Consider the following 25,991-nt stretch of genomic DNA (forward strand, 5'->3'; position numbering starts at 1 on the left):
TTACCCTGGCTTTCTTTGCAACACTACGTCATCACCTCAAACCACTAACTCTTCAGCCCTGCTCAACCTACATGCTTTTTACTGACTGAGCAGTCAGACGTCCAGTAAAAAATCATCTGTTGCTGTGTCCTTTTGTATACCTGTTGCTGTGATGGGAGGCAGATTCCTAGTTCTTTCAGCTCTTCCTCTGTGGATGAGCTTTGGCAGTGCTAGTGAGTATGGAGTTTGATACTATAACCGCTGATTGGTATTGACCTTGGTTATGAAAATGTATGTCTGGGATTAACATGATGAGAAATGAGCAAAACAGTTGCTGTTTAGTTGTAATTGCAACTAAATCTAGTCCCACACTGGACTAAACATTGTGAATGATAAAGAATCATGGTTGAGTCCTATGGTTAAGATCAGATCTCATGGGCAGGTCCAGAGCATATGTCAGGTATTCAGTAAAAATATTTGAGAATGTAATCTCTTTGGAACTCATTGAACTTTTATTTGGTAATATGAATTATTGACCATTTTTTGTTCATAGAAACCCTGTAACGACATGTTTCAATAATTGAAGTGGGTGACATGTTAATGTATCCTTCCCCAAAATTAAGTAAATCATAGAAATAGCTGTCTGTAAATGGTTTTTGCTCATGATTGTTTTTAACCTGGTTTTATTTATAGATTTATTTTAGATCAGTGTTTGATGCAAAATGTGCTTGTTTTTTTAAATATAAGTGTAGGACAGGTGATTCTATCATTCTCTAAAGGGCAAAATCATTGTCTGATGGAGAGAGAAAAATCTACGTATAGTTCAGGGCCATTTCTGTGAAAGCAGAAGCGAAGCCATTGCCACATCGGTCCTCTTTTTAACACTTGCGACAGAGGAAGAACTAGTGCTGACATTTTCATACATAATGCTATCACTAACTATCTAGCTTTATTTTGACAGGAAGTCAATGCTGAGACCACGATCTCTTTTCCAGATGAACCCACAAAATATAATGAAGACATTACACTACACATTCATATAAACATTAAAATACATGTTGTTATGCACAATACACAACAAGCAGTAAAAAGGTCCCCTAGCAGCTGTCTGAAATGCCCTAGAGGCACCAATTCTTTCCATTTTAAAGTGTATTTTAGATCATTCCTCATTCCTCAAGGTGCATAACGACCTAAAGGAAGATCTACCTAACTCAGTGGAGATCGAAGAGGTTTTCAGACTTAGCCATCCCTGAGCATCTATAACTTAACAATGGGTTACGGTATGGTGGAAGTTTATGCAAGAGCGCAATGCACTGATCTACAAGGTAGGCCAGCCTACATTCTAATACAATAATGCAATGATGTATACTGCATGGTTTCCCAAACTCGGTTCTGGCACATTTAGTTTTTTCCACCTAACACTACACAGCTGATTCAAGTAATCAAAGCTTGATGAGTTGGTTATTTGAATGAGCTGTGTAATAATTATTTATGGCACATGGGTCACCACGTTTGTGAAGGGGGAGTATATGGGCCACCTACCAGACCCTAGGGATGGTACCAGAAATAATTGTAAGGTAAAAATCAGAGGAGCAGAAAGCTGCAGCAAGAAAGGATCAAGCAAAGCAGCACCATTTTTTATTTTTTTTTTAAAATCACATCAATCTTGCGCAAGCCATCGAGCACATCACAAGAAGAAAGTTGTTGACATGAAAAGGTTTACTTGAAGTTGATGGAACTTCCATCGAGCCAACTGGAGACTGGGAGAGGGGTAGGCAGTTGACCGGCTGACCTGGGTCGGTTAAACCACCATTTATTTCAAATTTAAAAAATATATATTATATGCTGATTAAATGCATCACTTATCTAATTTTTCTCAGTAATGATGAGTCTGGCACAACTTTCTTAGGCATTGATGGAAAGGAATTTCCTTCAGTACATTAACCGTTTTCCAAAATGTAGACAGATCACCAGCAGAGTCTAAGAATTTAGAAAGTAGCTCGATTTTTAGCTTTCTTGATTGAGGAAGTGCATCTATTTCTCAACTGCCTGAAAAACTGCCAATCAGCTACACAGTCAGTTTTTCTAGCCTTGGCCAAGGCCTGATTTCTCATAACATCTGAAAGTTCTTTAGAGAACCAAGGATTTATCATGTTTTACTCTGTGTTTAAAGGAAGCGTGTTTGTCTGCCAGAGATATTCAAATAGATGAGAACAATTCTAGATCTAATTCAGGGTCAGGCATGCAGCTGATAGAGAAACATTCAGAGTAATACTTTCATGAAGAAAAACACGTTAAATGTCTCTTCATAATTATACGAGGGTCAGTGTTAATCTGTTTGCCGTCTCCAATACACGCAATAGGACAAAGATCACTGAGATCACTGAGATCATTAGCAAAGACACCACTGGACAAGTACTTGTCAGAAGTAGGTCAATCAGTGAAGAGTTGCTGGAATTTTGTTTTTTACATTAATCTCTGGGGGCTTTGCAATCAGTTGAGTCAGGTTAAAGTGAAGCCACATATTATTTACTGTAAATGGTCTGAGCCCAGGGTAAGCTTTGCAACAGATACAGATGTTTACTTTGGCTTATGCCCACGTCTATAACCAAAACCTAAATTCTTGGGGGGATACTGATATTTAGTGAATATAATGCCACAAGAGTTGATTTCGCATATACCGTATAGCCACTCCTATAAGATTAGGGTGTCCGCTTTGCTGACAAATTTGTGCTATGACGATGATCAAAGCCTACTTGTCAGTACAGAATGACAAACTCAGCAAAAAAAGAAACGTCCTCTCACTGTCAACTGCTTTTATTTTCAGCAAACTTAACATGTGGAAATATTTGTATGAACATAAGATTCAACAACTGAGACAAAAACTGAACAAGTTCCACAGACATGTGACTAACAGAAATGGAATAATGTGTCCCTGAACAAATAGGGGGTCTAAATCAAAAGTAACAGCATCTAGTGTGGTCACCAGCTGCATTAAGTACTGCAGTGCATCTCCTCCTCATGGACTGCACCAGATGTGTGAGTTCTTGCTGTGAGATGTTACCCCACTCTTCCACCAAGGCACTTGCAAGTTCCTGGACATTTCTGGAGGGAATGGCCCTAGCCCTCACCCTCTGATCCAACAAGTCTCAGACGTGCTCAATGGGATTGAGATCCAGGCTCTTCGCTGGCCATGGCAGAACACTGACATTCCTGTCTTGCAGGAAATCACGCACAGAATGAGCAGTGCTGTCCTCGGCGTCTCACAGTACGGACATTACAATTTATTGCCCTTGCCACATCTGCAGTCCTCATGCCTCCTTGCAGCAGCATGCCTAAGGCACGTTCAAGCAGATGAGCAGGGACCCTGGGCATCTTTCTTTTGGTGTTATTCAGAGTCAGTCGAAAGGCCTCTTCAGTGTCCTACATTTTCACAACTGTGACCTTAATTGCCTACTGTCGGTAAACTGTTAGTGTCTTAACGACCGCTCCACAGGTGCATGTTCATTAATTGTTTATGGTTCATTGAACAAGCATGGGAAACAGTGTTTAAACCCTTTACCTTGAAGATCTGTGAAGTTATTTGGATTTTTACGAATTATCTTTGAAAGAGGGTTCTGAAAAAGGAACATTTATTAGCCAAGATCCTTTTTGACATGGTGTGGATAGGAGTAGATAGGTAACAGCCAAACGGGTAATGAAAGATAACCTTGAGATTTGCATGATAGACTAAGGCTACTGGCAGGGTTGGGTAGGTTACTTTCTAAATGTAATCTGTTACTAGTTATCTGTCCAAAAATTGTAATCAGTAACGCAACTTTTGGATTAACCAAACTCAGTAACGTAATCTGATTACATTCAGTCACTTTTACATTACTTTCCCTTAAGAGGCATTAGAAGAAGACAAAAATATTTTACCAATTGAACGACATCTATTGCAGGATAAATCAATGTTAAAGTTTCCATAGCTGGCCATAGATGGATGTTAAATTGTTTATTATGTAGGCTTCTTCTAACGCATCGCTTTTTACTACATATACGATTCAATTATATCCTTACATTAATATATATAATTTATAAATCCATAAATGGATATAGCAACTACAGATTGCCCCTTTTTAAGACTATGAAAAGCATACGAGTTTGAGCATGTGTCCATTAGGTCTATGGATTTTTTTTATCAGCATGAATTAGATTGAGCATAATAATAAAAGCCTCACTTTTATTCCATTGGCTGGGATCCGCACTATGCAGCTGTTGCAAGAGCACATATTTCACTGGCTGTCCACTGGTTTCAAAAACGATTATTGATAGGCAGTTTAAACTTCTTGAATTCAATCATTATTGGATTCAAATGCACATTTAGATTTGTGAACAGGCATCCACAACAGCCACAATCCGTAAGGCGCAAATAGCTAAATGAGAGAGCAGCAGTGTGATTCACATCAATGCGCTATATAGGTATCAATAATAAGTGATATCCGTATCACTGTAGACTACAGCACTGCTGTCATCCTTACCTCCATGTGTTTATTCAAATTGGATAATCTTTGAATGCCAACAGTAGTCGCACAATTGGAAGACATAGCTTGGACTGTAGTCTACAAAAACCTATTCCTGCTCTTTTCCCGCGATCCATCTAACACATTTGCAGTGTCATCATAGTCTCTGGTCTCTCACTTGTGGTCAGACTCGCTCAGGTGGAACAAACTTAAACTTGCTGCCTTTTTTCAATGCTGATTTGAATGTCATTGACAAAACAAAGAAGTGTCAAAGATATTTTTTTTGCAAACATCTTCTAGTTTTTCTAAAGTATCTGTAATCTGATTACAATATTTTGCTGGTAACATAACGGATTACAGTTACTGTTTGTCAAAGATATTTTTTTTGCAAACATCCTTTCTGAATTGAAAAGTAATCTTCGAAGTAATCTTCTAGTTTTTCAAAAGTATCTGTAATCTGATTACAATATTTTGCTGGTAACATAACGGATTACAGTTACTGTTTTTTTGTAACCTTTTACATGTAACGGATTACATGTAATCCTCCCAACCCTGGTTACTGGAGGTCACTTGCAATAACTGTGATATTATGTGGTCGTTTTTACCTACCTTAGTTTTATGCCCAGACTAAGTCACTCTGAAAAAGAGAGTTTGCTAAATGACAAATGGTGGTCAAACCTCAAGAGGGCCGGCCTGTAACTAGAAAGTGTTCTCCTCTGTTCTCAGCGGCCCTGGGTGAGTCTCAGATCTGCTATATCCTGGACGGTATCTTGTTTCTGTACGGTATCATCCTCACCGTGCTCTACTGCAGGCTCAAGGTACAGCTGCCTTTCTGTCCTTCTTTTTCCCAATCCCCCTCTTTCCCTGCCTCCCTAAATTCTCTTTGATCTCTTTCTTGCTATACCCACTCTCAGAGGGTGCATCAGGGGGAGTTGTGCAAAAAAAATACATTGCCAATTCACACGTGTATAATACACACTTATACATGTGTGAAATAGGACAAATATAAGCACCCACCTAATGTATTATTATACCCGATCCAATAGCCACGACAACTGTAACTGGCATTTCGTGTAGATCTGAAAGATAGGTTTTTAGATCAGTCTTTATACTTATGTGCAATACAGTATGACCATGGGTATAAACAATATGATAGTAGCTCCACCTTGTGCGCTGAAAGGTTTGGTGTAAATTTCACCATATTGCTTATACCTATCCTACCCATCCGATCCTTTCAGATCTAAGTGCCTAAAGTCCCTGAGGCTAGGGGGTTGTTTCAGTTTCCTCTTTCTGTCTCTACCAAGTTCTTACCCCATCTATCTCTCAACACTCAGTTTTTCCCACAGATGGTTCCGGTGACTGGGTCTGGGACAGAAAAGCCACCGGTGAGAAACGCACTGTAACATGATCTACATCCAACTCCATTAAACAAGACCCCATGACGCCCAGATACATAGAAACTAGACCTTGCAGTTGGCTGGGGGTCAAATCGATGTAACGTGATATATGCAATCCATTTATTTAGTCCTGTATAATGCAGACAGACACATTTACTGCCCTACAGCTTTACAGTGGGTTGGGGGCAGAGGGTGATTTCCAGGCTAACATTTAACATTAAACCAAATAGCTAATCTCACACACTGCCTAAAAAAATAAACACACACACTTGTGTTTTTTCCTAATGGATTTCCTCTTTTACTCTGACACAGAAAGCGGAGGAGGGTATCTATACGGTGAGTTGATGATGATGATGGTGGTGATAATGAATGTGTGATGGTGAAGGTTGTCTTAGTCAATATGTGGAGTTTAAATTGTAGGGCCTTGCTTCATGATATATTTACTCTCTCTCTTTCTCCCTGTCTCTCTATCTCAGGGTCTGACCCCTCATGCTGCGGATACCTATGAGACCATCGGTCAGAAGAAAAGATTGAAGTAGCAGAGGGTGAAGAGTTGAAGAAGTCATCTGTCAAATCACTTTTGTCTCCAAGAATTTCCCAGGCCTCTTATGTATTTTATTTAACATAGCTTTTAACGGTTTGAGAGAAAATGTATTCATTTTTTAACATTTACTTGCGTATGTGTGAACCTCCTTTGTATGTGTCGTAAGAGAGAGAAATGTGAGAAGATTAAAGGGGAAGTTGAGCTGTGGGTAAAAATGCCCCACTTTTGACAGTGTATGTCTTCTTTGTATGCTACTTATACTAAAATGTCTTAGATTTAGCTTGAGATTGATGTTTTTGGTGTTTTCAAATATTTTTCTATATAGATCAATATACAGTTTTAGCAAATAATATACCCCTTTTTTACTCTTGAGATTTGTGTTCTGGGTGTACTTTAGGTATTTTCAAATATTTTTCTAAATAGATCAATATACAGTTTTAGCAAATAATATACCCCTTTTTTACTCTTGAGACTTGTGTTCTGGGTGTACTTTAGGTATTTTCAAAGCTTCTATGGTGCTTTTATAATACATTCTAATAAAATATCAAAATGATGGGTCTGTGGTATCTTGCGCTTCTTTTTCACAGTTTCTCATAGCTATTTCAGAGGTTGATTTCCGTTACACCAATGCCATGACAACTGATCACACACTGTCCGAGTCACATCCTGTGGGCACTGCTAAGTTTTGTGGGTGTCTCTGCACATTCACAGAAAAACAATGGGGGAGGGGGGGATTTCTCTGCGTAGCCCAATGCAATGTCTGATGTAGTTAACAAACAATGATGCTGTAACAGCTACTTTGGCCTCACTTAACTGAAAGTGAAAACATGGCAAAACATATATGGTAACTGTTTATTAAGTTGCTCTTGTACCTGTGTAATAGATATATTCACATATCTTACTTACATTAATTTATTACACACTGTAGAAAAACAGGACAACAGTTGACCTAAACATGACCTGAACATGCAAACTCAAAAAGATGTCAAATTATGAAACATGTCTTGGCAACTGTACTGGAGAACAAAATTGAACCTTTAGTTAACTAGGCAAGTCAGGTAAGAACAAATTCTTATTTACAATGACGGCCTACCCTGGCCAAACCCTCCCCTAACCCGGACGATGCTGGGCCAATTGTGCGCCGCCCTATGAGAGAGAGAGAAAAAAGGAAGGGGGAGTCAATTTACCCAACTGAAAGTGCCTGAGGGTTTTTAACTTAACTGTTTTAGAGGTAGACAGATACCTGTTTTACTTATTCTTTAACCCCTTCAGTAGAGACGTCGTTCTGTCAGAGCCAGAATGGAGCCATTTTGCTTAAGCTTCAACTCTTTACGTCTGCAATTAATAGTTACCACACCTATGTAGACGTCAACAACCATTTTCTGCTGTCTAAATTGATAGATGTAGTTCATGATGTAGTTTGTAGATAGATAGATGTATCTTTGTATCTTCGATATCGAGACAAGTTGTTTAGGCTACTCCATCTAGAGGGCATTTGTACTGTGCCTACATCACTTCACCTCCCGGTTGAGCCTTGTGGAAGGCTGCAAGTAAAGGCCTGAAAATAACTGTCTGTTGCTTTAACTAAACTGGAAAGGTGACTTCCCAGGTGTGTGTGTGTGTGTGTGTGTCAGAGACAGCGAGAGAGCGAGAGCGTGCTTGTAACAGGTGTACCCAAGAAAACAGGTAACCGCTCCTACTTTTGAGAAGCCAGAATATGGTGTGCTTGTGTCAAAGAAACAGAACATCATTTGTGCATTTCACTAGGAATCAATTGCTTTTCCAAAATGCAAAAAAAGGAATAGGCAGCACTTTTCACATTGAGAGAGAACAACTTTCCAAAGGATTTGTTGGAATAAGATAAGCCAACAACAACAAGCCAGACATGGTCGAATCATAAATGTTGGCTAAATCTGAGGATCTATACTACTTTTAGCCTAGACGTTTTTTTTTTACATTCCTGTCTTGGACTTGACACTGGATGAAAGTTCACTGTCTGGGATAAGATCATAAACGGAAGTTAAGTGGAAATTGGACCAAAGTCACAACAAATTCAATCATCAGAATAGACCACAAACCTCTAGCTGTCTCCAGATCTATCAAGGCGGGCGGACCACTCCACCGAACCGGGGAGAATGACATCTCACCTGGGCAGACTGACACCACTGCTGTGGATCCTTTGGAGTTTCAGTAAGTTAGTTATTCATGATGTAATGTTTAGACTAGGAGAAATAACACTGCAAAGGGTCTAAGTAAAGCGATATAAACAAAGTAACACACAATAATGACAACTATTTTCAGCTAAAGCTCTGCATTTTTAGTTTTGGTTTATCTGTGCTCCTCTATGGATTTTGGTAATTGACCTAGCAAGTCGATTTTTATATAAATATTTAAATAAGTAGGCTACTGCCAACTTGTCCAGCTTCTTGGGTTAGTCTTTGCTGGATTAGATGAACAACACTTGAGGAGTTGTCTGATATTTCAGGAAAAACAGGTTACTGTTGATCAATTTCCCCCCTCATGTCTGTGATTCAGTCTGACTCTTTTCCTGTGCTCTCTCTCTCTCTCTATGAGGATCAGAGAAGGATTGCAGCAGGCGCCTATTGTCCTGTGCTGTATTTATATAAGCTGATGTATAATGACTTTTTAAATGAGGAAAACAAAGACATGGTTTGTGTGAGACAGACAGAAAGAAACAGAGAGAGACAGAGCAAGAGAGAGTGCAACAGAGACAGAGAAAGAGAGACAGAGTGATAGAGCAAGACAGCAAGAGAGACAGGAGGGAGAGAGAGAGAGAGAGGGGGAGAGAGAGAGAGAGCAAGAGAGACAGAGACAGAGAAAGAGAGAGAGCGAGAGACAGAGAAAGAGAGACAGAGTGATAGAGCAAGACAGCAAGAGAGAGAGGAGGGAAAGAGGGAGAGAGAGAGAGAGCAAGAGAGTGCAACAGAGACAGAGAAAGAGAGAGAGCGAGAGACAGAGAAAGAGAGACAGAGTGATAGAGCAAGACAGCAAGAGAGAGAGGAGGGAAAGAGAGAGCAAGAGAGAGTGCAACAGAGACAGAGAAAGAGAGAGAGCGAGAGACAGACAAAGAGAGACAGAGTGACAGAGCAAGACAGCAAGAGAGAGAGGAGGGAAAGAGGGAGAGAGAGAGAGGGGGGAGAGAGAGAGAGAGCAAGAGAGAGTGCAACAGAGACAGAGAAAGAGAGAGAGCGAGAGACAGAGAAAGAGAGACAGAGTGATAGAGCAAGACAGCAATTTAGAGAGGAGGGAAAGAGAGATATAGAGAGACCCTTATCTTGGCAATGTGTATTTAATCTTGAGAGACAGTCAGTCAGACAGACCGGATGCTGTGTCATAGGTGGAGTGTTATGGCAGTAATGTTGCACAGGCAGATTCCTCAGGAAACCTCAAAGCCTTGCCTGCCCCTACTCCATGTTCACAACTCTGTTGTGACACAACAGTAACACACTGTTCACATGGAAAAATACAGCACCTGTCAGCATGGTAGACAACAAAGTGAACTGGTAAATACATAAATCATACTAAAGACAATCTGTCTGCTGTTTACAAACACACGCTCACGCATGACACACACACACACACACACACACACACACACACACACACACACACACACACACACACACACACACACACACACACACACACACACACACACACACACACACACACACACACACACACACACACACACACACACACACAAACTATTAGTTCAACAACAACAAAAGTCACCGTTGAATCAGTACAGCCATATCAAAACAGCTTTTACTATGGGCATATAATAAACTTAGCACCGTCCTCTCACTGTCAACTGCATTTATTTTCAGCAAACTTCACATACGGAAATATTTGTATGAACATAACAAGATTCAACAACTGAGACATAAACTGAACAAGTTCCACAGACATGTGACTAACAGAAACAGAATAATGTGTCCCTGAACAAAGGCGGGGTCAAAATCAAAAGTATCAGTCAGCATCTGGTGTGGCCACCAGCTGCATTAAGTACTGCAGTGCATCTCCGCCTCATAGACTGCACCAGATTTGCCAGTTCTTGCTGTGAGATGTTACCCCACTCTTCCACTAAGGCATCTGCAAGTTCCTGGACATTTCTGGAGGGAATGGCCCTCGCCGTCACCCTCCGATCCAACAGGTCCCAGACGTGCTCAATGGGATTGAGATCCGGGCTCTTCGTTGGCCATGGCAGAACACTGACATTCCTGTCTTGCAGGAAGTCGCATAGAACGAGCAGTATGGCTGGTGGCATTGTCATGCTGGAGGGTCATGTCAGGATGAGCCTGCGGGAAGGGTACCACATGAAGGAGGAGGATGTCTTCCCTGTAATGCACAGCGTTGAGATTGCCTGCAATGACAACAAGCTCAGTCCCATGATGCTGTGACACACCGCCCCAGACCACGACGGACCCTCCACCTCCAAATCAATCCCGCTCCAGAGTACAGGCCTCGCTGTAACGCTTATTCCTTCGACGATAAACGCAAATCCGACCATCACCCCTGGTGAGACAAAACCACGACTTGTCAGTGAAGATCACTTTTTGCCAGTCCTGTCTGGTCCGGCGACGTTGTTGCCAGTGATGTAAGGCAGATCCTCACCAGACAACATGCCTACAAGCCCTTAGTCTAGCCTCTCTCAGCCTATTGCAGACAGTCTGAGCACTGATGGAGGGATTGTGCGTTCCTGGTGTAACTCTGGCAGTTGTTGTTGCCATCCTGTACCTGTCCCCCAGGTGTGATGTTCGGATGTACTGATCCTCTGCAGGTGTTGTTACACGTGGTCTGCCACTGCGAGGACGATCAGCTGTCCGTCTTGTCTCCCTGTAGCGCTGTCTTCGGTGTCTCACAGTACGGACATTGCAATGTATTGCCCTGGCAACATCTGCACTCCTCATGCCTCCTTGCAGCATACCTAAGGCACGTTCACGCAGTTGAGCAGGGACCCTGGGCATCTTTCTTTTGATATTTTAGTCAGTAGAAAGGCCTCTTTAGTGTCTTACGTTTTCATAACTGTGACCTTAATTGCCTACCGTCTGTAAGCTGTTAGTGTCTTAACGACCGTTCCACAGGTGCATGTTCATTAATTGTTTATGGCTCATTGAACAAGCATGGGAAACTGTGTTTAAATCCTTTACAATGAAGGTCTGTGAAGTAATTTTGATTTTTACGAAATTATCTTTGAAAGAGGGTCCTGAAAAAGGGACGTTTCTTTTTTTGCTGAGTTCATGTTATCTGGAACTGGTATCCTAAATGTATTATGGGTATAAAAAAATACTCTACATAGAGCACGATTACAACATTTTTACTTAACATTTGTATTGGTATTTGGTAGGTTGCATAAATGCTTTTTCTGTTACGCTAAGAGTGAGCTGTTTGGCCAAAAAAGAACACGTTGTTTTAATGAGAAAAGGAGATGGCAATCAGGCCTTCATTCCATAAGGATCATCAATGTTGTGAAACCGTGTGCCACTTTAGTGTGCCACTGTAGATGATATAAGATGTCTACATCAAATAGGGCAGGTTGTGCGTACATACGTGTGCGTATATGTGTGCGTTTGCATGTGTGTGTGCATGCGTTTGCAGTCACTGTGTGTGTGCACGTGAGTATGTGTGTGTGTGTGTGTTTCTCTGGACACTCGGAGGTTCACTAGTGCAACAAGTCAAGCGACATATCCTCACTGACACATCGAATCGCTTGCTCTATGTCCTCCCTCTGACTGCCTCCCTTTCTTCTTTGTGTACTCTTCCTCCCCCCCATCTCTTGGCCTCTCTGTCTTCTTTCCAACCACATCTCTCTATCCTCTACATCTCCTCTCTTCTCATTCTTTCTGTCGCTCACCCCCTGAAGCATATAAAGGACAGTAAGGAAAGTGTTAAGACTACAAAATCCTCATGGTTCAGTGCACAGTCTTCCTAATGTCTTTCAACCTCTCATTATCTCTCTCGCTACACTGTGACATTGTGTTGTATTTCTATTGTAAATGACGTCAACAATGCCACACACATTTTCCCCAAGGAAAATAAATAAATAAATAAATAAAATAAAGTCAACAAATAAATAACTCTCTTTCTCCCCCTTCCATCTCTCCTTCTCACGCCCCCCCCCCCTCCCCCCAGTCGCTGTGGTGCAGGGGGACTTTGTGGAGCCCCCTCCCCCGTACTCCTTCGACTCCCTGGCTGAGGCTGAGACCCGGCTGCCCTGCCAGTTCAAGGTGGAAGTGGGCCAGGTGGTGGTTCAGGTCTGTAGCATGAGTTACTACAGTACCCATAATGCTCTGTTCAACATATCTGGTTTTATCTTAGAAAAGACGTCCCTAACAGAATGGTCTCGTCTCTCATTGTCACAGGTCACCTGGACCAAGGAGAAAGCAGATGGCACCAAGGACCAGATCATCACAGTACACCACACCGACGGACACACAGGTAGGACACATACATATAGATGTTAAAGTACTAAGAGTGTCAACCATCCATCTCTTTATGTATTGGTAGTTCATCTGCTTTGCTAGCCCTTGAAGCCTTACAAGTTATATTTAGAGTGGAAGACAAAACCACATATTCAGTTTCAATCTAGCTACTCCATCTCTCTCTTTTTGCCACCCCCATATCTCACTTCCTCTCTATCTCTCTTTCTAACTCGGTCTTCTTCTCTCTCACCCACCCCCCTCTTCACTCTCCCTGTATGACCCCCCCCCCCCTTCTCCTCAATCTCCCCCCTCTCTCAGAGTTTGGTCAGTACTCAGGGCGTGTGCGGTTCAGCAGCAGGAAACCCACCGTGGACTCATCCCTGATCATCATGAACACCGTTGAGTCAGATGAGGGCAGGTACAACTGTCACATCAGCACCTTCCCCTCGGGGAACTTCGAACAACAGCTGTCACTCACCGTGTGGAGTAAGTCCCTCCCCTTGCTTCCCCTTACTCATTGTAGGACTTGGATTTACAGAGTATAATGTCCTGACGACGGTGATTATAATAATGATTGATGATGATGTTTACAGGTGTCAGTTGTAGTATTATTAGCTAAAACAATAGCTCTAGTGGTGATAGTAGTCATGTAAGCCACAACTGTCATTGTAACTGTCAGTGTATCCAGCTGTCTTTTTAAGATAAAAGTTCCTGTTTTTTAAACATCTACCTAACAGAGTACTTTAGAAATCTAGATTTCATTAGATTTCAGCTTGGATCATAAAGCTGATCCTAGTTAAGCATTTAAGAACTTCCACCCCCTGAAGCATCATGTCACAATGTTCTAGGATCAGCTTAACCTCCAATTAACAACTAAGACCAGTTCTAAGATCACCTTCCCAAGCACTAAGACCAAGGAATAGTTGATTCCTTTGACATTTGACCCTTGACCCCCGCAGCCACGCCCATCTCCTCCCTGGACCCTGTGGTCCTTGTCGAAGGCCAGTCCTTCCAATTGGCTGCATCCTGCCGCTCTGTGGCCCGCCCTCCGCCCAACCTCTCCTGGGACACAGAACTACCAGGCCAATCACACAACAGGAGTTTGGAGGGTGGTTCAGTCTCCACCCACTTCTCTCTGCATCCCCTGAGGAGTATGGATGGGAAGAGGCTGGACTGTCTGGTGACGCACCCGGCTCTGAAGGAACCACGCAGGATCACCAACAACCTGGTGGTGCACTGTGAGTTTAGACTTCGCATTAAAAGGTCCAATGCAGCCATTTTTATCTCAATATCAAACCATTTCAGGGTAATAAGAGTACCTTCTAGTGATTGTTTTCAATTCAAATGGTCTTAGAAAAGGGCATTTTACAAGGGGATTTTTTGTTGTTGCTGTTATTAACAGAGAGGCTTGGACTTCTCTTTCTTATTGGTCTATTAACTAATTTACCGCATGGTGATGTCACCATGGAAGGCCAAAAATCCAACCCACCAAAACAGGCAGTCTTTTAAAACAGCTCTCACAATAAAAGGGCAATATCATCGTTTTCACAGAATTATTCCAACCTCAGTGTGGAAATATATATAAAACACAGACAAATCTAGTTTTTGACTGGACTGGGCCTTTAATAACTATGAATCTAGACGTGAGATGAAATATCATTTTTAATTGTGACACTTCACTACATGTTTATACAGACTTCTATGCCTTCGGTGACTTTTCCATTTAATATACCCCTTTTTATTTAAAGTCCCTGGTAGAATTCAGAATCTAAAGTAACTTCATTGTAAGCTGAATGTGCTTCTTTCTCACCAGGAAGATCTTTTACAGCTCATTTTTTATCCTGACTTTATTATTAGTGTGTGTGATTGTGTATTTCTGTGTATCTGCCAGTTCTGCCAAAATAATGACTTTGATCATGTTCCTCTATTCTAGATCCTCCCAATGCAGAGATCTCTGGGTTTGATCAGAACTGGTATGCTGGTCTGGAGGAAGCTGCCCTCAGTTGTGTCAGTGGAGGAAACCCCAAACCACAGAGTTTCAATTGGACCAGGTAACACTTACTTTCCCAACCTACCCTCTCTGCCTGTCTGACTCACATCATGTCTGGCTAATCTGTTTTAGTTTGATTTACTGGTAATTCTATTAGTCAGTTATTAATAGTGGGCCAACCGGGGAGTTCAGGAGTTGTTTTTTGTGCCACTTGCCAGGCAGTCATTGTCAATAATAAGGCGATTGACTTGAATCTTGATTGACTTACATGGTTAAAGAGATTCTCCAGTACTTTTGTAAACTTTTTAGCCAGTAGTTGTGAAAGTGGCGCTCACGAGCCAAAAGTGGTCCCCGAAGATTGCGTACTAGGACACATTTGTGCAGATGTGTGCACCACGTCATTGCTCTCTATTTCACTCTGCTGAGTGTGTATCTAAAAATGCATATAGTCTAGTCCTGCTTTGTGGCCTTTCGCAAAGGCTCTATGTTATACTGATCGCACTATACGTTTTTGTGGGTGTAGATATGGTTGTCCTTGTTCGATAGAGCCATTTGATGTCTTTCAGCAATGTTGCTATTGGTGGATTCATCAGTAAATGTACAATCAGACATATTTTCCAGTCACTGAAAAACGACAACTTGTGTTTGGACGTTGCTTCGTCTCTGGCCCCTGTCCCTCCCCCAAGGCAGGCTTCTTTGAAAAGGAGGTGGACATTAACAACAATCGTTTGGGCAGAATTTTAAGAACTGACCAGATGCAATGGCTTCAAGTGATTCCTCTAATCAACCCAAATTTGACGATAGAGCATCAATTAGCTAGCAAAGAGGATTCAAAACAAAGACTTGGCTTTAGTTAGTGTTAGAAGCTCAGCTACAGCAAATGCCAGCACCAAGAGGGCAGATGACAAATACGGTGCCTAGCTAAGTCAGTTATTTTTCCTGCAAGCCACCTAGCTAACTTTAGTTTATCTATTGAAACCCATATTGTGTATTGCTGGCTAACATTCTACTGTGTTGCCAGTGGCATGTACTCATGGATGCCAAGGGAAACCAGGCTTCCCCAAAAAGTGACCTTCAATTCGCAAGCGGCTGAATGTACAGTATCTCACCGGAGAAAAAATCTGAGCGAGCGAAACAGCGCCCCTATGTCTCTGTATGTGTAGGCCATCTATCTGATGCAGTCTGGTCCAAAAGAGTATGAAATTGTTGCTGCCCGTAGCATTGAATGCAAGGGAAGCCAGCGAGTATTTGGCCTCCCTTGATAATTTTTAAAATAAAATAATAGTCAATCAGCATTGAGCTAAACTGAGTGAGCTCAACTCTGAATGGTCCTGGCGCACCAAAAAAAAGTGTAAAGGGAAGCCAGTTTGGATTTGGCTTCACTCCATTCACATCGAATCGAGAGCATACGTCATTGACAGAAACTCGTTATGTATCTCGTTGTGTTGTTTTCCTCTGGTGGCTAGCTAACTAGCTAAAATTGGTCCTTTCCTAAATTAGCCTTGGATGGAGATAAGGATTTGGACTTGTGGTTTTACTTAATTCTCTGTACTGGCCAATGATTATAACAGCGATTCTGATCCAACCATAAAATAAAACATTGTGCCCCTGGCCTGAGAGGATAGAAGTTTAATATGTAGCTAAATGTAGAAGCCTAATGTTAACAATCTACTGCAAAGATAGCTTGCAGACTTCTGTATTACTATCCAAGTGTGTACCCAAACAATTCGAGCTTCTACTTCTAAAAATTAACCTTTCCAGAAACAAGTTTCTCACTGTTGTCGCTTACTATAGACCTCCCTCTGCCCCCAGCTGTGCCCTCGATACCATATGTGAATTGATTGCCCCCCATCTATCTTCTGAGCTCGTGCTACTAGGTGACCTAAACTGGGACATGCTTAACACCCCGGCCATCCTACAATCTAAGGTTGAGGCCCTCAATCTCACACAAATTATCAATGAACCTACCAGGTACAACCCCAAATCCGTAAACACGGGCACCCTCATAGATGTCATCCTAACTAACTCGCCCTCCAAATACACCTCTGACGTTTTCAATCAAGATCTCAGCGATCACTGCCTCATTGCCTGCATCCGTAATGAGTCTGCGACCAAACGACCACCCCTCATCACTGTCAAACGCTCCCTAAAACACTTCTGCGAGCAGGCCTTTCTAATCGACCTGGCTGGGGTATCCTGGAATGACATTGACCTCATCCCATCAGTAGATGATGCCTGGCTATTCTTTAAAAGTGCCTTCCTCACCATCTTAAATAAGCATGCCCCACTCAAAACATTTAGAACTAGGAATAGATATAGTCCTTGGTTCACTCCAGACCTGTCTGCCCTTGACCAGCACAAAAACATCCTGTGGCATTCTGCATTAGCATTGAATAGCCCCCGTGATATGCAACCTTTCAGGAAAGTTAGGAACAAATATACACAGGCAGTTAGAAAAGCTAAGGCTAGTTTTTTCAAACAGAAATTTGCATCCTATAGTACTGACTCTAAAAAGTTCTGGGACACTTTAAAGTCCATGGAGAATAAGCACACCTCCTCTCAGCTGTCCACTGCTCTGAGGCTAGGAAACACTGTCACCACCGATAAATCCACTATAATTTGAGAATTTCAAAAAGCATTTCTCTACGGCTGGCCATGCTTTCCACCTGGCTACCCCTACCCCGGTCAACTGCCCGGCACCCTCCACAGCAACCCGCTAAAGCCCCCACCATTTCTCCTTCACCCAAATCCAGATAGCTGATGTTCTGAAAGAGCTGCAAAATCTGAACCCATAGAAATCAGCCGGGCTAGACAATCTGGACCCTCTCTTTCTAAAATTATCTGCAGAAATTGTTGCAACCCCTATTACTAGCCTGTTCAACCTCTCTTTCGTATCGTCTGAGATTCCCAAAGATTGGAAAGCTGCCGCGGTCATCCCCCCCTTCAAAGGGGGTGACACTCTAGACCCAAACTGCTACAGACCTATATCTATCCTACCCTGTCATTCTAAGGTCTTCAAAAGCCACGTTAAACAGAGTACCGACCATTTTGAATCTCATCGTACCTTCTCCGCTATGCAATCTGGTTTCAGAGCTGGTCATGGGTGCACCTCAGCCACGCTCAAGGGCCTAAACGACATCATAACCATCATCGATAAGATACATTACTGTGCAGCCCTATTCATCGACCTGGCCAAGGCTTTCGACTCTGTCAATCACCACATTCTTATTGGCAGACTCGACTGCCTTGGTTTCTCAAATGATTGCCTCGCCTGGTTTACCAACTACTTCTCTGATAGAAGGCCTGTTGTCCGGACCTCTGGCAGTCTCTATGGGTGTGCCAAAGTGTTCAATTCTCGAGCTGATTCTCTTCTCTGTATACATCAATGATGTTGCTCTTGCTGCTGGTGATTCTCTGATCCACCTCTACGCAGACGACACCATTCTGTATACGTCTGGCCCCTCTTTGGACATTGTGTTAACTAACCTCCAGACGAGCTTCAATGCCATACAACGCTCCTTCCGTGGCCTCCAACTGCTCTTAAACGCAAGTAAAGCTAAATGGATGCTATTCAATCGATCACTGCCCACACCTGCTCGCCCGTCTAGCATCACTACTCTGGACGGCTCTGACAACTACAAATACCTGGGTGTCTGGTTAGACTGTAAACTCTCCTTCCAGACTCACATTAAGCATCTCCAATCCAAAATTAAATCTAGAATCGGCTTCCTATTTCACAACAAAGCATCCTTCACTCATGCTGCCAAACATACCCTCGTAAAACTGACCATCCTACCAATCCTCGACTTCGGTGATGTCATCTATAAAATAGCCTCCAACACTCTACTCAACAAACTGGATACCGTCTATCACAGTGCCATCCGTTTTGTCACCAAAGTCCCATACACTACCCCCCATTGCGACCTGTACGCTCTCGTTGGTTGGCCCTCGCTTCATACTTGTCGCCAAACCCACTGGCTACAGGTTATCTACAAGTCTCTGCTAGGTAAAGCACCGCCTCAGCTCACTGGTCACCACAGTAGCACCCACCCGTAGCACGTGCTCCAGCAGGTATATCTCACTGGTCACCCCCAAAGCTAATTCTTCCTTTGGCTGCCTCTCCTTCCAGTTCTCTGCTGCCAATGACTGGAACGAACTGCAAAAATCTCTGAAGCTGGAGACTCATATCTCCCTCACTAGCTTTAAGCACCACCTGTCAGAGCAGCTCACAGATCACTGCACCTGTACATAGCCCATCTGTAAACAGCCCATCTATCTACCTACCTCATCCCCATACTGTATTTATTTATTTATGTTGCTCCTTTGCACCCCAGTTATCTCTACTTGCACATTCATCTTCTGCACATCTACCATTCCAGTGTTTAATTGCTATATTGTAATTACTTTTCCACCATGGCCTATTTATTGCCTTAATTTACCTCATTTGCACTCACTGTATATAGAATTTTTGTTTTCTTTTGTTCTACTGTATTATTGACTGTATGTTGTGTTTATTCCATGTGTAACTCTGTGTTGTTGTATGTGTCGAATTGCTATGCTTTATCTTGGCCAGGTCGCAGTTGCAAATGAGAACTTAAAGATGAAATTTGAACTTAAAGATGAAATGAGAACTTAAAGATGAAATTTGAACTTAAAGATGAAATGGAAACTTAAAGATGAAAAGATGAAATTTTAATTAAAAAAACAACTAGTTAACGTTGCCCATGAAAGGACGTTAGGCTAGCGAGCAAGCATTTTAGCCAGGTAGCCTAGGACAACAAAACATTTAAGCATGTACTGTATGACAGCGTGGTAGAACGTTTTGTCAACATGAAAGAGAGGAGGATGGCATTGGCATTTCTCTACAAGTAGTGTGAGTCAACATGTTTTTTGTTGTTGTTGCAAAGCACTCCCACGCACACAAATCAGAGCCATGGTCATCCACATTATATTTAGCTTACATTGATTGGACTAAATAGTTTTTGGTATCTTTTAGTTCGAACTGTATTGGACTAAGCAGAGGTGATTACATGATGTTGAAATGTTGAAGTTGAAATAGTGCTGGAATAGTGGAGGCAGCTCCTGTTTTCTTTGTGACTTGCGGTAACTCTCCGTGGTTCTAAATCAATAGTTGTTTAGTGGTGTGAAAATGACAGAAACATTAACTTGCTTGACCATGCTGTAAGTTATGTAACTGCTTGTTCCATGCAATATGCTTTGTGGAGGTTACTCTCTGGCTTTGTGATGAAACAAAGGTGTGGTTGAAATGATTCTGCCACTGTGTCTTCTTATTGTCTCAGCCTTAGGCCTATATACCACGGTGGCAAGGCATATGAAATGGTTATAGAGCAAACAATGCAATGGTCAGAACATATAGGTTTTAATATGGCATTTTTTCCCCTGGCTTGTCTTCCACAGTGATTTTACCCACACACCACCACTGTGTGTTACATTGGGGGGGAAATTGAATTATTTTTATGTTTGCCAACTTAGCTAGGAAGTAAAAGCTTGGTCGCAAATGGGTCTTCCAAATGGACAATGACCCCAAGCATATGTCCAAAGTTGTGACAAAATGGCTTAAGGACAACAAAGTCAAGGCATTGGAGTAGCCATCACAAAGCTCTGACCTCAATCCTATAGAACATTTGTGGGCAGAACTGAAAAAGCATGTGCGATCAAGGAGGCCTACAAACCTGACTCAGTTACACCAGCTCTGTCAGGTGGAAGGGGCCAAAATTCACCCAACTTATTGTGGTAAGCTTGTGGAAGGCTACCCGAAATGTTTGACCCAAGTTAAACAATTTAAAGGCAATGCTACCATATACTAACAGAGTTTATGTAAACTTCTGACCCACTGGGAATGTGATGAAAGAAATAAAAGCTGAAATAAATAATTCTCTACTATTATTCTGACATTTCACATTCTTAAAATAAACTGGTGATCTTAACTGACCTAAAACAGGGAATTTTTACTAGGATTAAATGTCAGGAATTGTGAAACTGAGTTTAAATGTATTTGGCTAAGGTGTATGTAAACGTCCGACTTCAACTGTACATACAGTGCATTCTGAAAGTATTCAGACCCCTTTACTTTTTCCAAATTTTGACAAAGCAAAAACAGGTTTTTAGATTTTTTTGCAAATATATGAAAAATACAAAACTGAAATATCACATTTACATAAGCATTCAGACCCTTTACTCAGCACTACCTTTGACAGTGATTACAGAGTGTTATTGGTTATGATGCTATAAGCTTGGCACACCTGTATTTGGGGAGTTTCTCCCATTCTTCTCTGCAGATCTTTTTAAGCTCTTCTCAAGTTGGATGGGGAGTGTCGCTGCACAGCTATTTTCAGGTCTCTCCAGAGATGTTCCATTTGTTTCAAGTCTGAGCTCTGGCTGGACCACTCAAGGACATTTAGAGACTTGTCCCGAAGCCACTCCTGCATTGTCTTGGCTGTGTACTTAGAGTCATCGTCTTGTTGAAAGGTGTACCTTGCCCCTGTCTGAGATCCTGAACACTCTGCAGAATGCTGTGGTAGCCATGCTGGTTCAGTGTGCCTTGAATTCTAAACAAATCACTGACAGTGTCACCAGCAAAGCACCCCCACACCATCATACCTCCTCCTCAATGCTTCATGGTGGGAACCACACATGCGGAGATCATCCGTTCACCAACTCTGCATCTCACAAAGACACGACAGTTGGAACCAAAAATCTAAAATTTGGACTCATCAGACCAAAGGACAGATTTCCACAGGTCTAATGTCCATTGCGCGTGTTTCTAGGCCCAATCAAGTCTCTTCTTCTTATTGGTGTCCTTTAGTAGTTGTTACTTTGCAGCAATTGGACCATGGAGACCTGATTAACAGTCTCCTCTGAACAGTTGATGTAGAGATGTGTCTGCTACTTGAACTCTGTGAAGCATTTATGTGGACTGCAATCTGAGGTGCAGTTAATTGTCGAATTCTGAGGCTGGTAACTCTAATGAACTTATCCTCTGCAGCAGAGGTAACTCTGGGTCTTCCTTTCCTGTGGCGGTCCTCATGAGAGACAGTTTCATCATATCACTTGATAGTTTTTACAACTGCACTTGAAAAAACGTTTAAAGTTCTTGAAATGTTACGTATTGACTGACCTTCATGTCTTAAAGTAATGGACTGTCATTTCTCTTTGCTTATTTGAGCTGTTCTTGCAATAATATGGACATGGTCTTAGCCCAAATATGGCTATCTTCTGTATACCACCCTGACCTTGTCACAACACAACTGATTGGCTCAAACGCATTAAGGAAAGAAATTCCACAAATGAACTTTTAACAAGGCACACCTGTTAATTGAAATGCATTCCAGGTGACTACCTCATGAAGCTGGTTGAGAGAAAGCCAAGAGTTCAACAGGAGGTTTGTGGCACCTTAACTGGGGAGGACCGGCTCGTGGTAATGGCTGGAGCAGAATTAGTGGAGTTGTATCAAATACATCAAACACATGGTTTGATTGCATTCCATTTACTTCGTTCCAGCCATTATTATGAGCTGTCCTCCCCTCAGCAGGCTCCACTGATATACTCTGGACTCCGACATTGTTCATCCTAATATTTCAATATTTCTTAATTCCATTCTTTTACTTTTTAGATGTGCGTGTATTGTTGTTAGATATTACTGCACCGTTGGAGCTAGGAACACAATCATTTTGCTACACCCGCAGTAACATCTGCTAAATATGTGTATGCGACCAATGCAATTGTATTTTATTTATCAGGCTTCGGTACACTGGCAATGGTTGGCTTGGGAAGCTAAGACTCTTTGCGATGGGCCTGAACTGTCTGCGGTGAACGGCCAGCTGGATAAGACTCTGCCAAAAGTGGTGTAGGGCTTCTTAACCACCAAATGTTTGGTCTTCTTGTAGAAGATTTGCTGGTACTGCACATCTCCTGGAAATATATGGTTGTGGTCTTAGCATTTTACACTTTTTGTGGAAGGGACAAAGGTATCAGGTATCAACCGAATGGGACCGGCTAGCGTATTGCTTAATGAGGGGACATTGGGAGCTGCTTCTGAGAGAAAAGATAAATCAATAAAGTGAATGGGCTGGGTGGCTAAAGATGTGAAAAGTCTTAGGAAGGCAGTGCGTACACAGTATGAATTGTTGTGTATGGGAGATTGAGGAGAAATGGCACCTCAATCGCTCTCATACACAACAATAAATGTACTGTCTAAGCACAACCCTGCACAACCAAAAACCCCTTACACATCTCAAAGTGCTGTCTGTAAACCTCCCCCAGTCCATTGACAGATCATCCTTGTCAACAGAAGCTCTTTGGAGGGGAATTTTGTAGATGTCTTTGTATTATGTTTTGAAAATCTGCAGAGAGAATAATGAGGTGATTGTGTCATTACTGTTGTAGTCTTGATTTTATATCTTTCAGTGTCCCTTGCTGGTTTCTGTCCCACAATCTTGCTGTGCTCCATAACTGCAAGGTGTGTTCCGTTCCTCATGCTTGTGTACCCAAAATGCCTCCACTTTGGGGTATTTTTCAGCAGGCCACTGTGAAATGACTCCAGATAACCAGAGTTTACAAAAAGAAAAGGTAAAAAGAGAAGAGGTATAGACTAAATTGATTACATGGCCTGGAAGGTATTCTGTGGTCCTCATGCTAACTCTAACCACCTGTAACCCTATAACACTAACCAATTCATGTTTATACCATGCTTACTGGAAATGTAGCTATTTTAGACATCACCTTGTAAATATTTTTGTCAATTTACTTTCACCTTGTGCAGAGCTAGGGTTTGGAAGCACATCTTGGTGGAATGAGATTCTGCACCACAGGAGTTTGGTGGCAACTTAATTGAGGAGGATAGGCTTGTGGCAATGACTGAAGCAGAATTTTTGGAATGGTATCAAATACATCAAACACGGGGTTTGATGCAATTCCATTTGCTATGTTTCAGCCATTATTATGAGCCGTCCTCCCCTCAGCAGCCTCCACTACAAGTACCACCTACAAGTGTCAGGTGCGTGAATGAGGACCCAAAAGCGAATTAACAAAACAGAGTTTCTTTAATGACGAAACACACGTAGGCTCAGATGGACAGGCAGATTCCGACAGGACAAGGTTGCAGCAAACACGACGATAGTCTGGTTCAGGCATGAGTAACACAAACGAGAATCCGACAAAGACAGAAGCAGAAACAGAGAGATATAGAGACCTAATCAGAGGGAAAAAGGGAACAGGTGGGAAAAGGGGTGAACGAGGTAGTTAGAGAAGACAAGGAACAGCTGGGGGAAAGAGGGGAAGAAAAGGTAACCTAATACGACCAGCAGAGGGAGACAGGGTGAAGAGAAAGAACAGGAACAGGACACAACATGACAATACATGACAGTACCCCCCCACTCACCGAGCGCCTCCTGGCGCACTCGAGGAGGAAACCTGGCGGCAACGGAGGAAATCATCGATCAGCGAACGGTCCAGCACGTCCCGAGAGGGAACCCAACTCCTCTCCTCAGGACCGTACCCCTCCCAATCCACTAGGTACTGGTGACCACGGCCCCGAGGACGCATGTCCAAAATCTTACGGACCCTGTAGATAGGTGCGCCCTCGACAAGGATGGGGGGGGGGGGGGGGGGGGGAGACGAGCGGGGGCGCGAAGAACGGGCTTAACACAGGAGACATGGAAGACCGGGTGGACGCGACGAAGATATCGCGGAAGAAGAAGTCGCACTGCGACAGGATTAATGATCTGAGAAATACGGAACGGACCAATGAACCGCGGGGTCAACTTGCGAGAAGCTGTCTTAAGGGGAAGGTTCTGAGTGGAGAGCCAAACTCTCTGACCGCGACAATATCTAGGACTCTTAGTTCTACGCTTATTAGCAGCTCTCACAGTCTGCGCCCTATAACGGCAAAGTGCAGACCTGACCCTCTTCCAGGTGCGCTCGCAACGTTGGACAAAAGCCTGAGCGGAGGGGACGCTGGACTCGGCGAACTGAGATGAGAACAGCGGAGGCTGGTACCCGAGGCTACTCTGAAAAGGAGATAGCCCGGTCGCAGACGAAGGAAGCGAGTTGTGGGCGTATTCTGCCCAGGGGAGCTGTTCTGACCAAGACGCAGGGTTGCGAAAAGAAAGACTGCGTAAGATGCGACCAATAGTCTGATTGGCCCGTTCTGCTTGACCGTTAGACTGGGGGTGAAAGCCGGAAGAGAGACTGACGGAAGCCCCAATCAAATGGCAAAACTCCCTCCAAAATTGAGACGTGAATTGCGGACCTCTGTCCGAAACGACGTCTGACGGAAGGCCATGAATTCTGAAAACATTCTCGATGATGATTTGTGCCGTCTCTTTAGCAGAAGGAAGCTTAGCAAGGGGAATAAAATGAGCCGCCTTAGAGAACCTATCGACAACCGTAAGAATAACAGTCTTCCCCGCTGACGAAGGCAGTCCGGTGACAAAATCTAAGGCGATGTGAGACCACGGTCGAGAGGGAATGGGAAGCGGCCTGAGACGGCCGGCAGGAGGGGAGTTACCGGACTTAGTCTGCGCGCAGACCGAACAAGCAGCCACGAAACGACGCGTGTCATGCTCCCGGGTGGGCCACCAAAAACGCTGGCGAATGGAAGCAAGCGTACCCCGAACGCCAGGGTGGCCGGCTAACTTGGCAGAGTGAGCCCACTGAAGAACGGCCAGACGAGTAGGAACGGGAACGAAAAGAAGGTTCCTAGGACAAGCGCGCGGCGACGGTGTGTGAGTGAGTGCTTGCTTTACCTGCCTCTCAATTCCCTAGACAGTCAACCCGACAACACGCCCCTCAGGGAGAATCCCCTCGGGGTCAGTGGAGGCTACTGAAGAACTGAAGAGACGAGATAAAGCATCAGGCTTGGTGTTCTTAGAGCCCGGACGATAAGAAATCACGAACTCGAAACGAGCGAAAAACAGCGCCCAGCGCGCCTGACGCGCATTAAGTCGTTTGGCAGAACGGATGTACTCAAGGTTCCTATGGTCAGTCCAAACGACAAAAGGAACGGTCGCCCCCTCCAACCACTGTCGCCATTCGCCTAGGGCTAAGCGGATGGCGAGCAGTTCGCGGTTTCCCACATCATAGTTACGTTCCGACGGCGACAGGCGATGAGAA

The 25,991-nt window shown here is 43.1% G+C and overlaps 2 protein-coding genes across 4 annotated transcripts in view; both read left to right on the forward strand.

Annotated features, from left to right (window-relative positions):
• Nucleotides 1–31: 31 nt before the first annotated feature.
• Nucleotides 32–6,908, forward strand: LOC110531694 (high affinity immunoglobulin epsilon receptor subunit gamma). Of its 2 annotated transcripts, none has more exons than XM_021615013.2 (5): nt 32–212; nt 5,208–5,299; nt 5,816–5,866; nt 6,191–6,214; nt 6,355–6,908. In XM_021615013.2, the coding sequence occupies exons 1-5, from the start codon at nt 152–154 to the stop codon at nt 6,415–6,417; spliced, it is 291 nt and encodes a 96-aa protein (XP_021470688.1). In that variant the 5' UTR covers nt 32–151; the 3' UTR covers nt 6,418–6,908. The 2 variants fall into 2 exon arrangements, with proteins under 2 accessions (XP_021470688.1, XP_021470689.1); XM_021615014.2 differs by having other exon boundaries at nt 37–212; nt 5,828–5,866.
• A 1,172-nt stretch (nt 6,909–8,080) lies between these two features.
• The window catches only part of LOC110531693 (nectin-4), a 28,009-nt gene continuing 10,098 nt past the window's right edge, over nt 8,081–25,991 (forward strand). For both annotated transcript variants that reach the window (XM_036987527.1, XM_036987528.1), the window contains exons 1-6: nt 8,081–8,612; nt 12,579–12,700; nt 12,809–12,884; nt 13,187–13,354; nt 13,828–14,106; nt 14,802–14,919. In XM_036987527.1, the coding sequence (XP_036843422.1) occupies nt 8,558–8,612; nt 12,579–12,700; nt 12,809–12,884; nt 13,187–13,354; nt 13,828–14,106; nt 14,802–14,919 (818 nt within the window). In that variant the 5' untranslated portion in view covers nt 8,081–8,557. The remainder of the gene's footprint in view (nt 8,613–12,578; nt 12,701–12,808; nt 12,885–13,186; nt 13,355–13,827; nt 14,107–14,801; nt 14,920–25,991) is intronic.

Source organism: Oncorhynchus mykiss, chromosome 9, assembly GCF_013265735.2.
Source record: "Oncorhynchus mykiss isolate Arlee chromosome 9, USDA_OmykA_1.1, whole genome shotgun sequence".
In the NCBI taxonomy this organism is placed as follows: Eukaryota; Metazoa; Chordata; class Actinopteri; order Salmoniformes; family Salmonidae; genus Oncorhynchus; species Oncorhynchus mykiss.

Bases quoted from the DNA above. Each gene is read 5' to 3' on its own strand.
- LOC110531694 (XM_021615013.2), top strand. From the start codon at position 152: ATGGGAGGCAGATTCCTAGTTCTTTCAGCTCTTCCTCTGTGGATGAGC. The intron at 213-5,207 runs GTGAGTATGGAG...CTCTGTTCTCAG, and splicing joins GATGAGCTTTGGCAGTGCTA to CGGCCCTGGGTGAGTCTCAG. The intron at 5,300-5,815 runs GTACAGCTGCCT...CTCAACACTCAG, and splicing joins TGCTCTACTGCAGGCTCAAG to TTTTTCCCACAGATGGTTCC.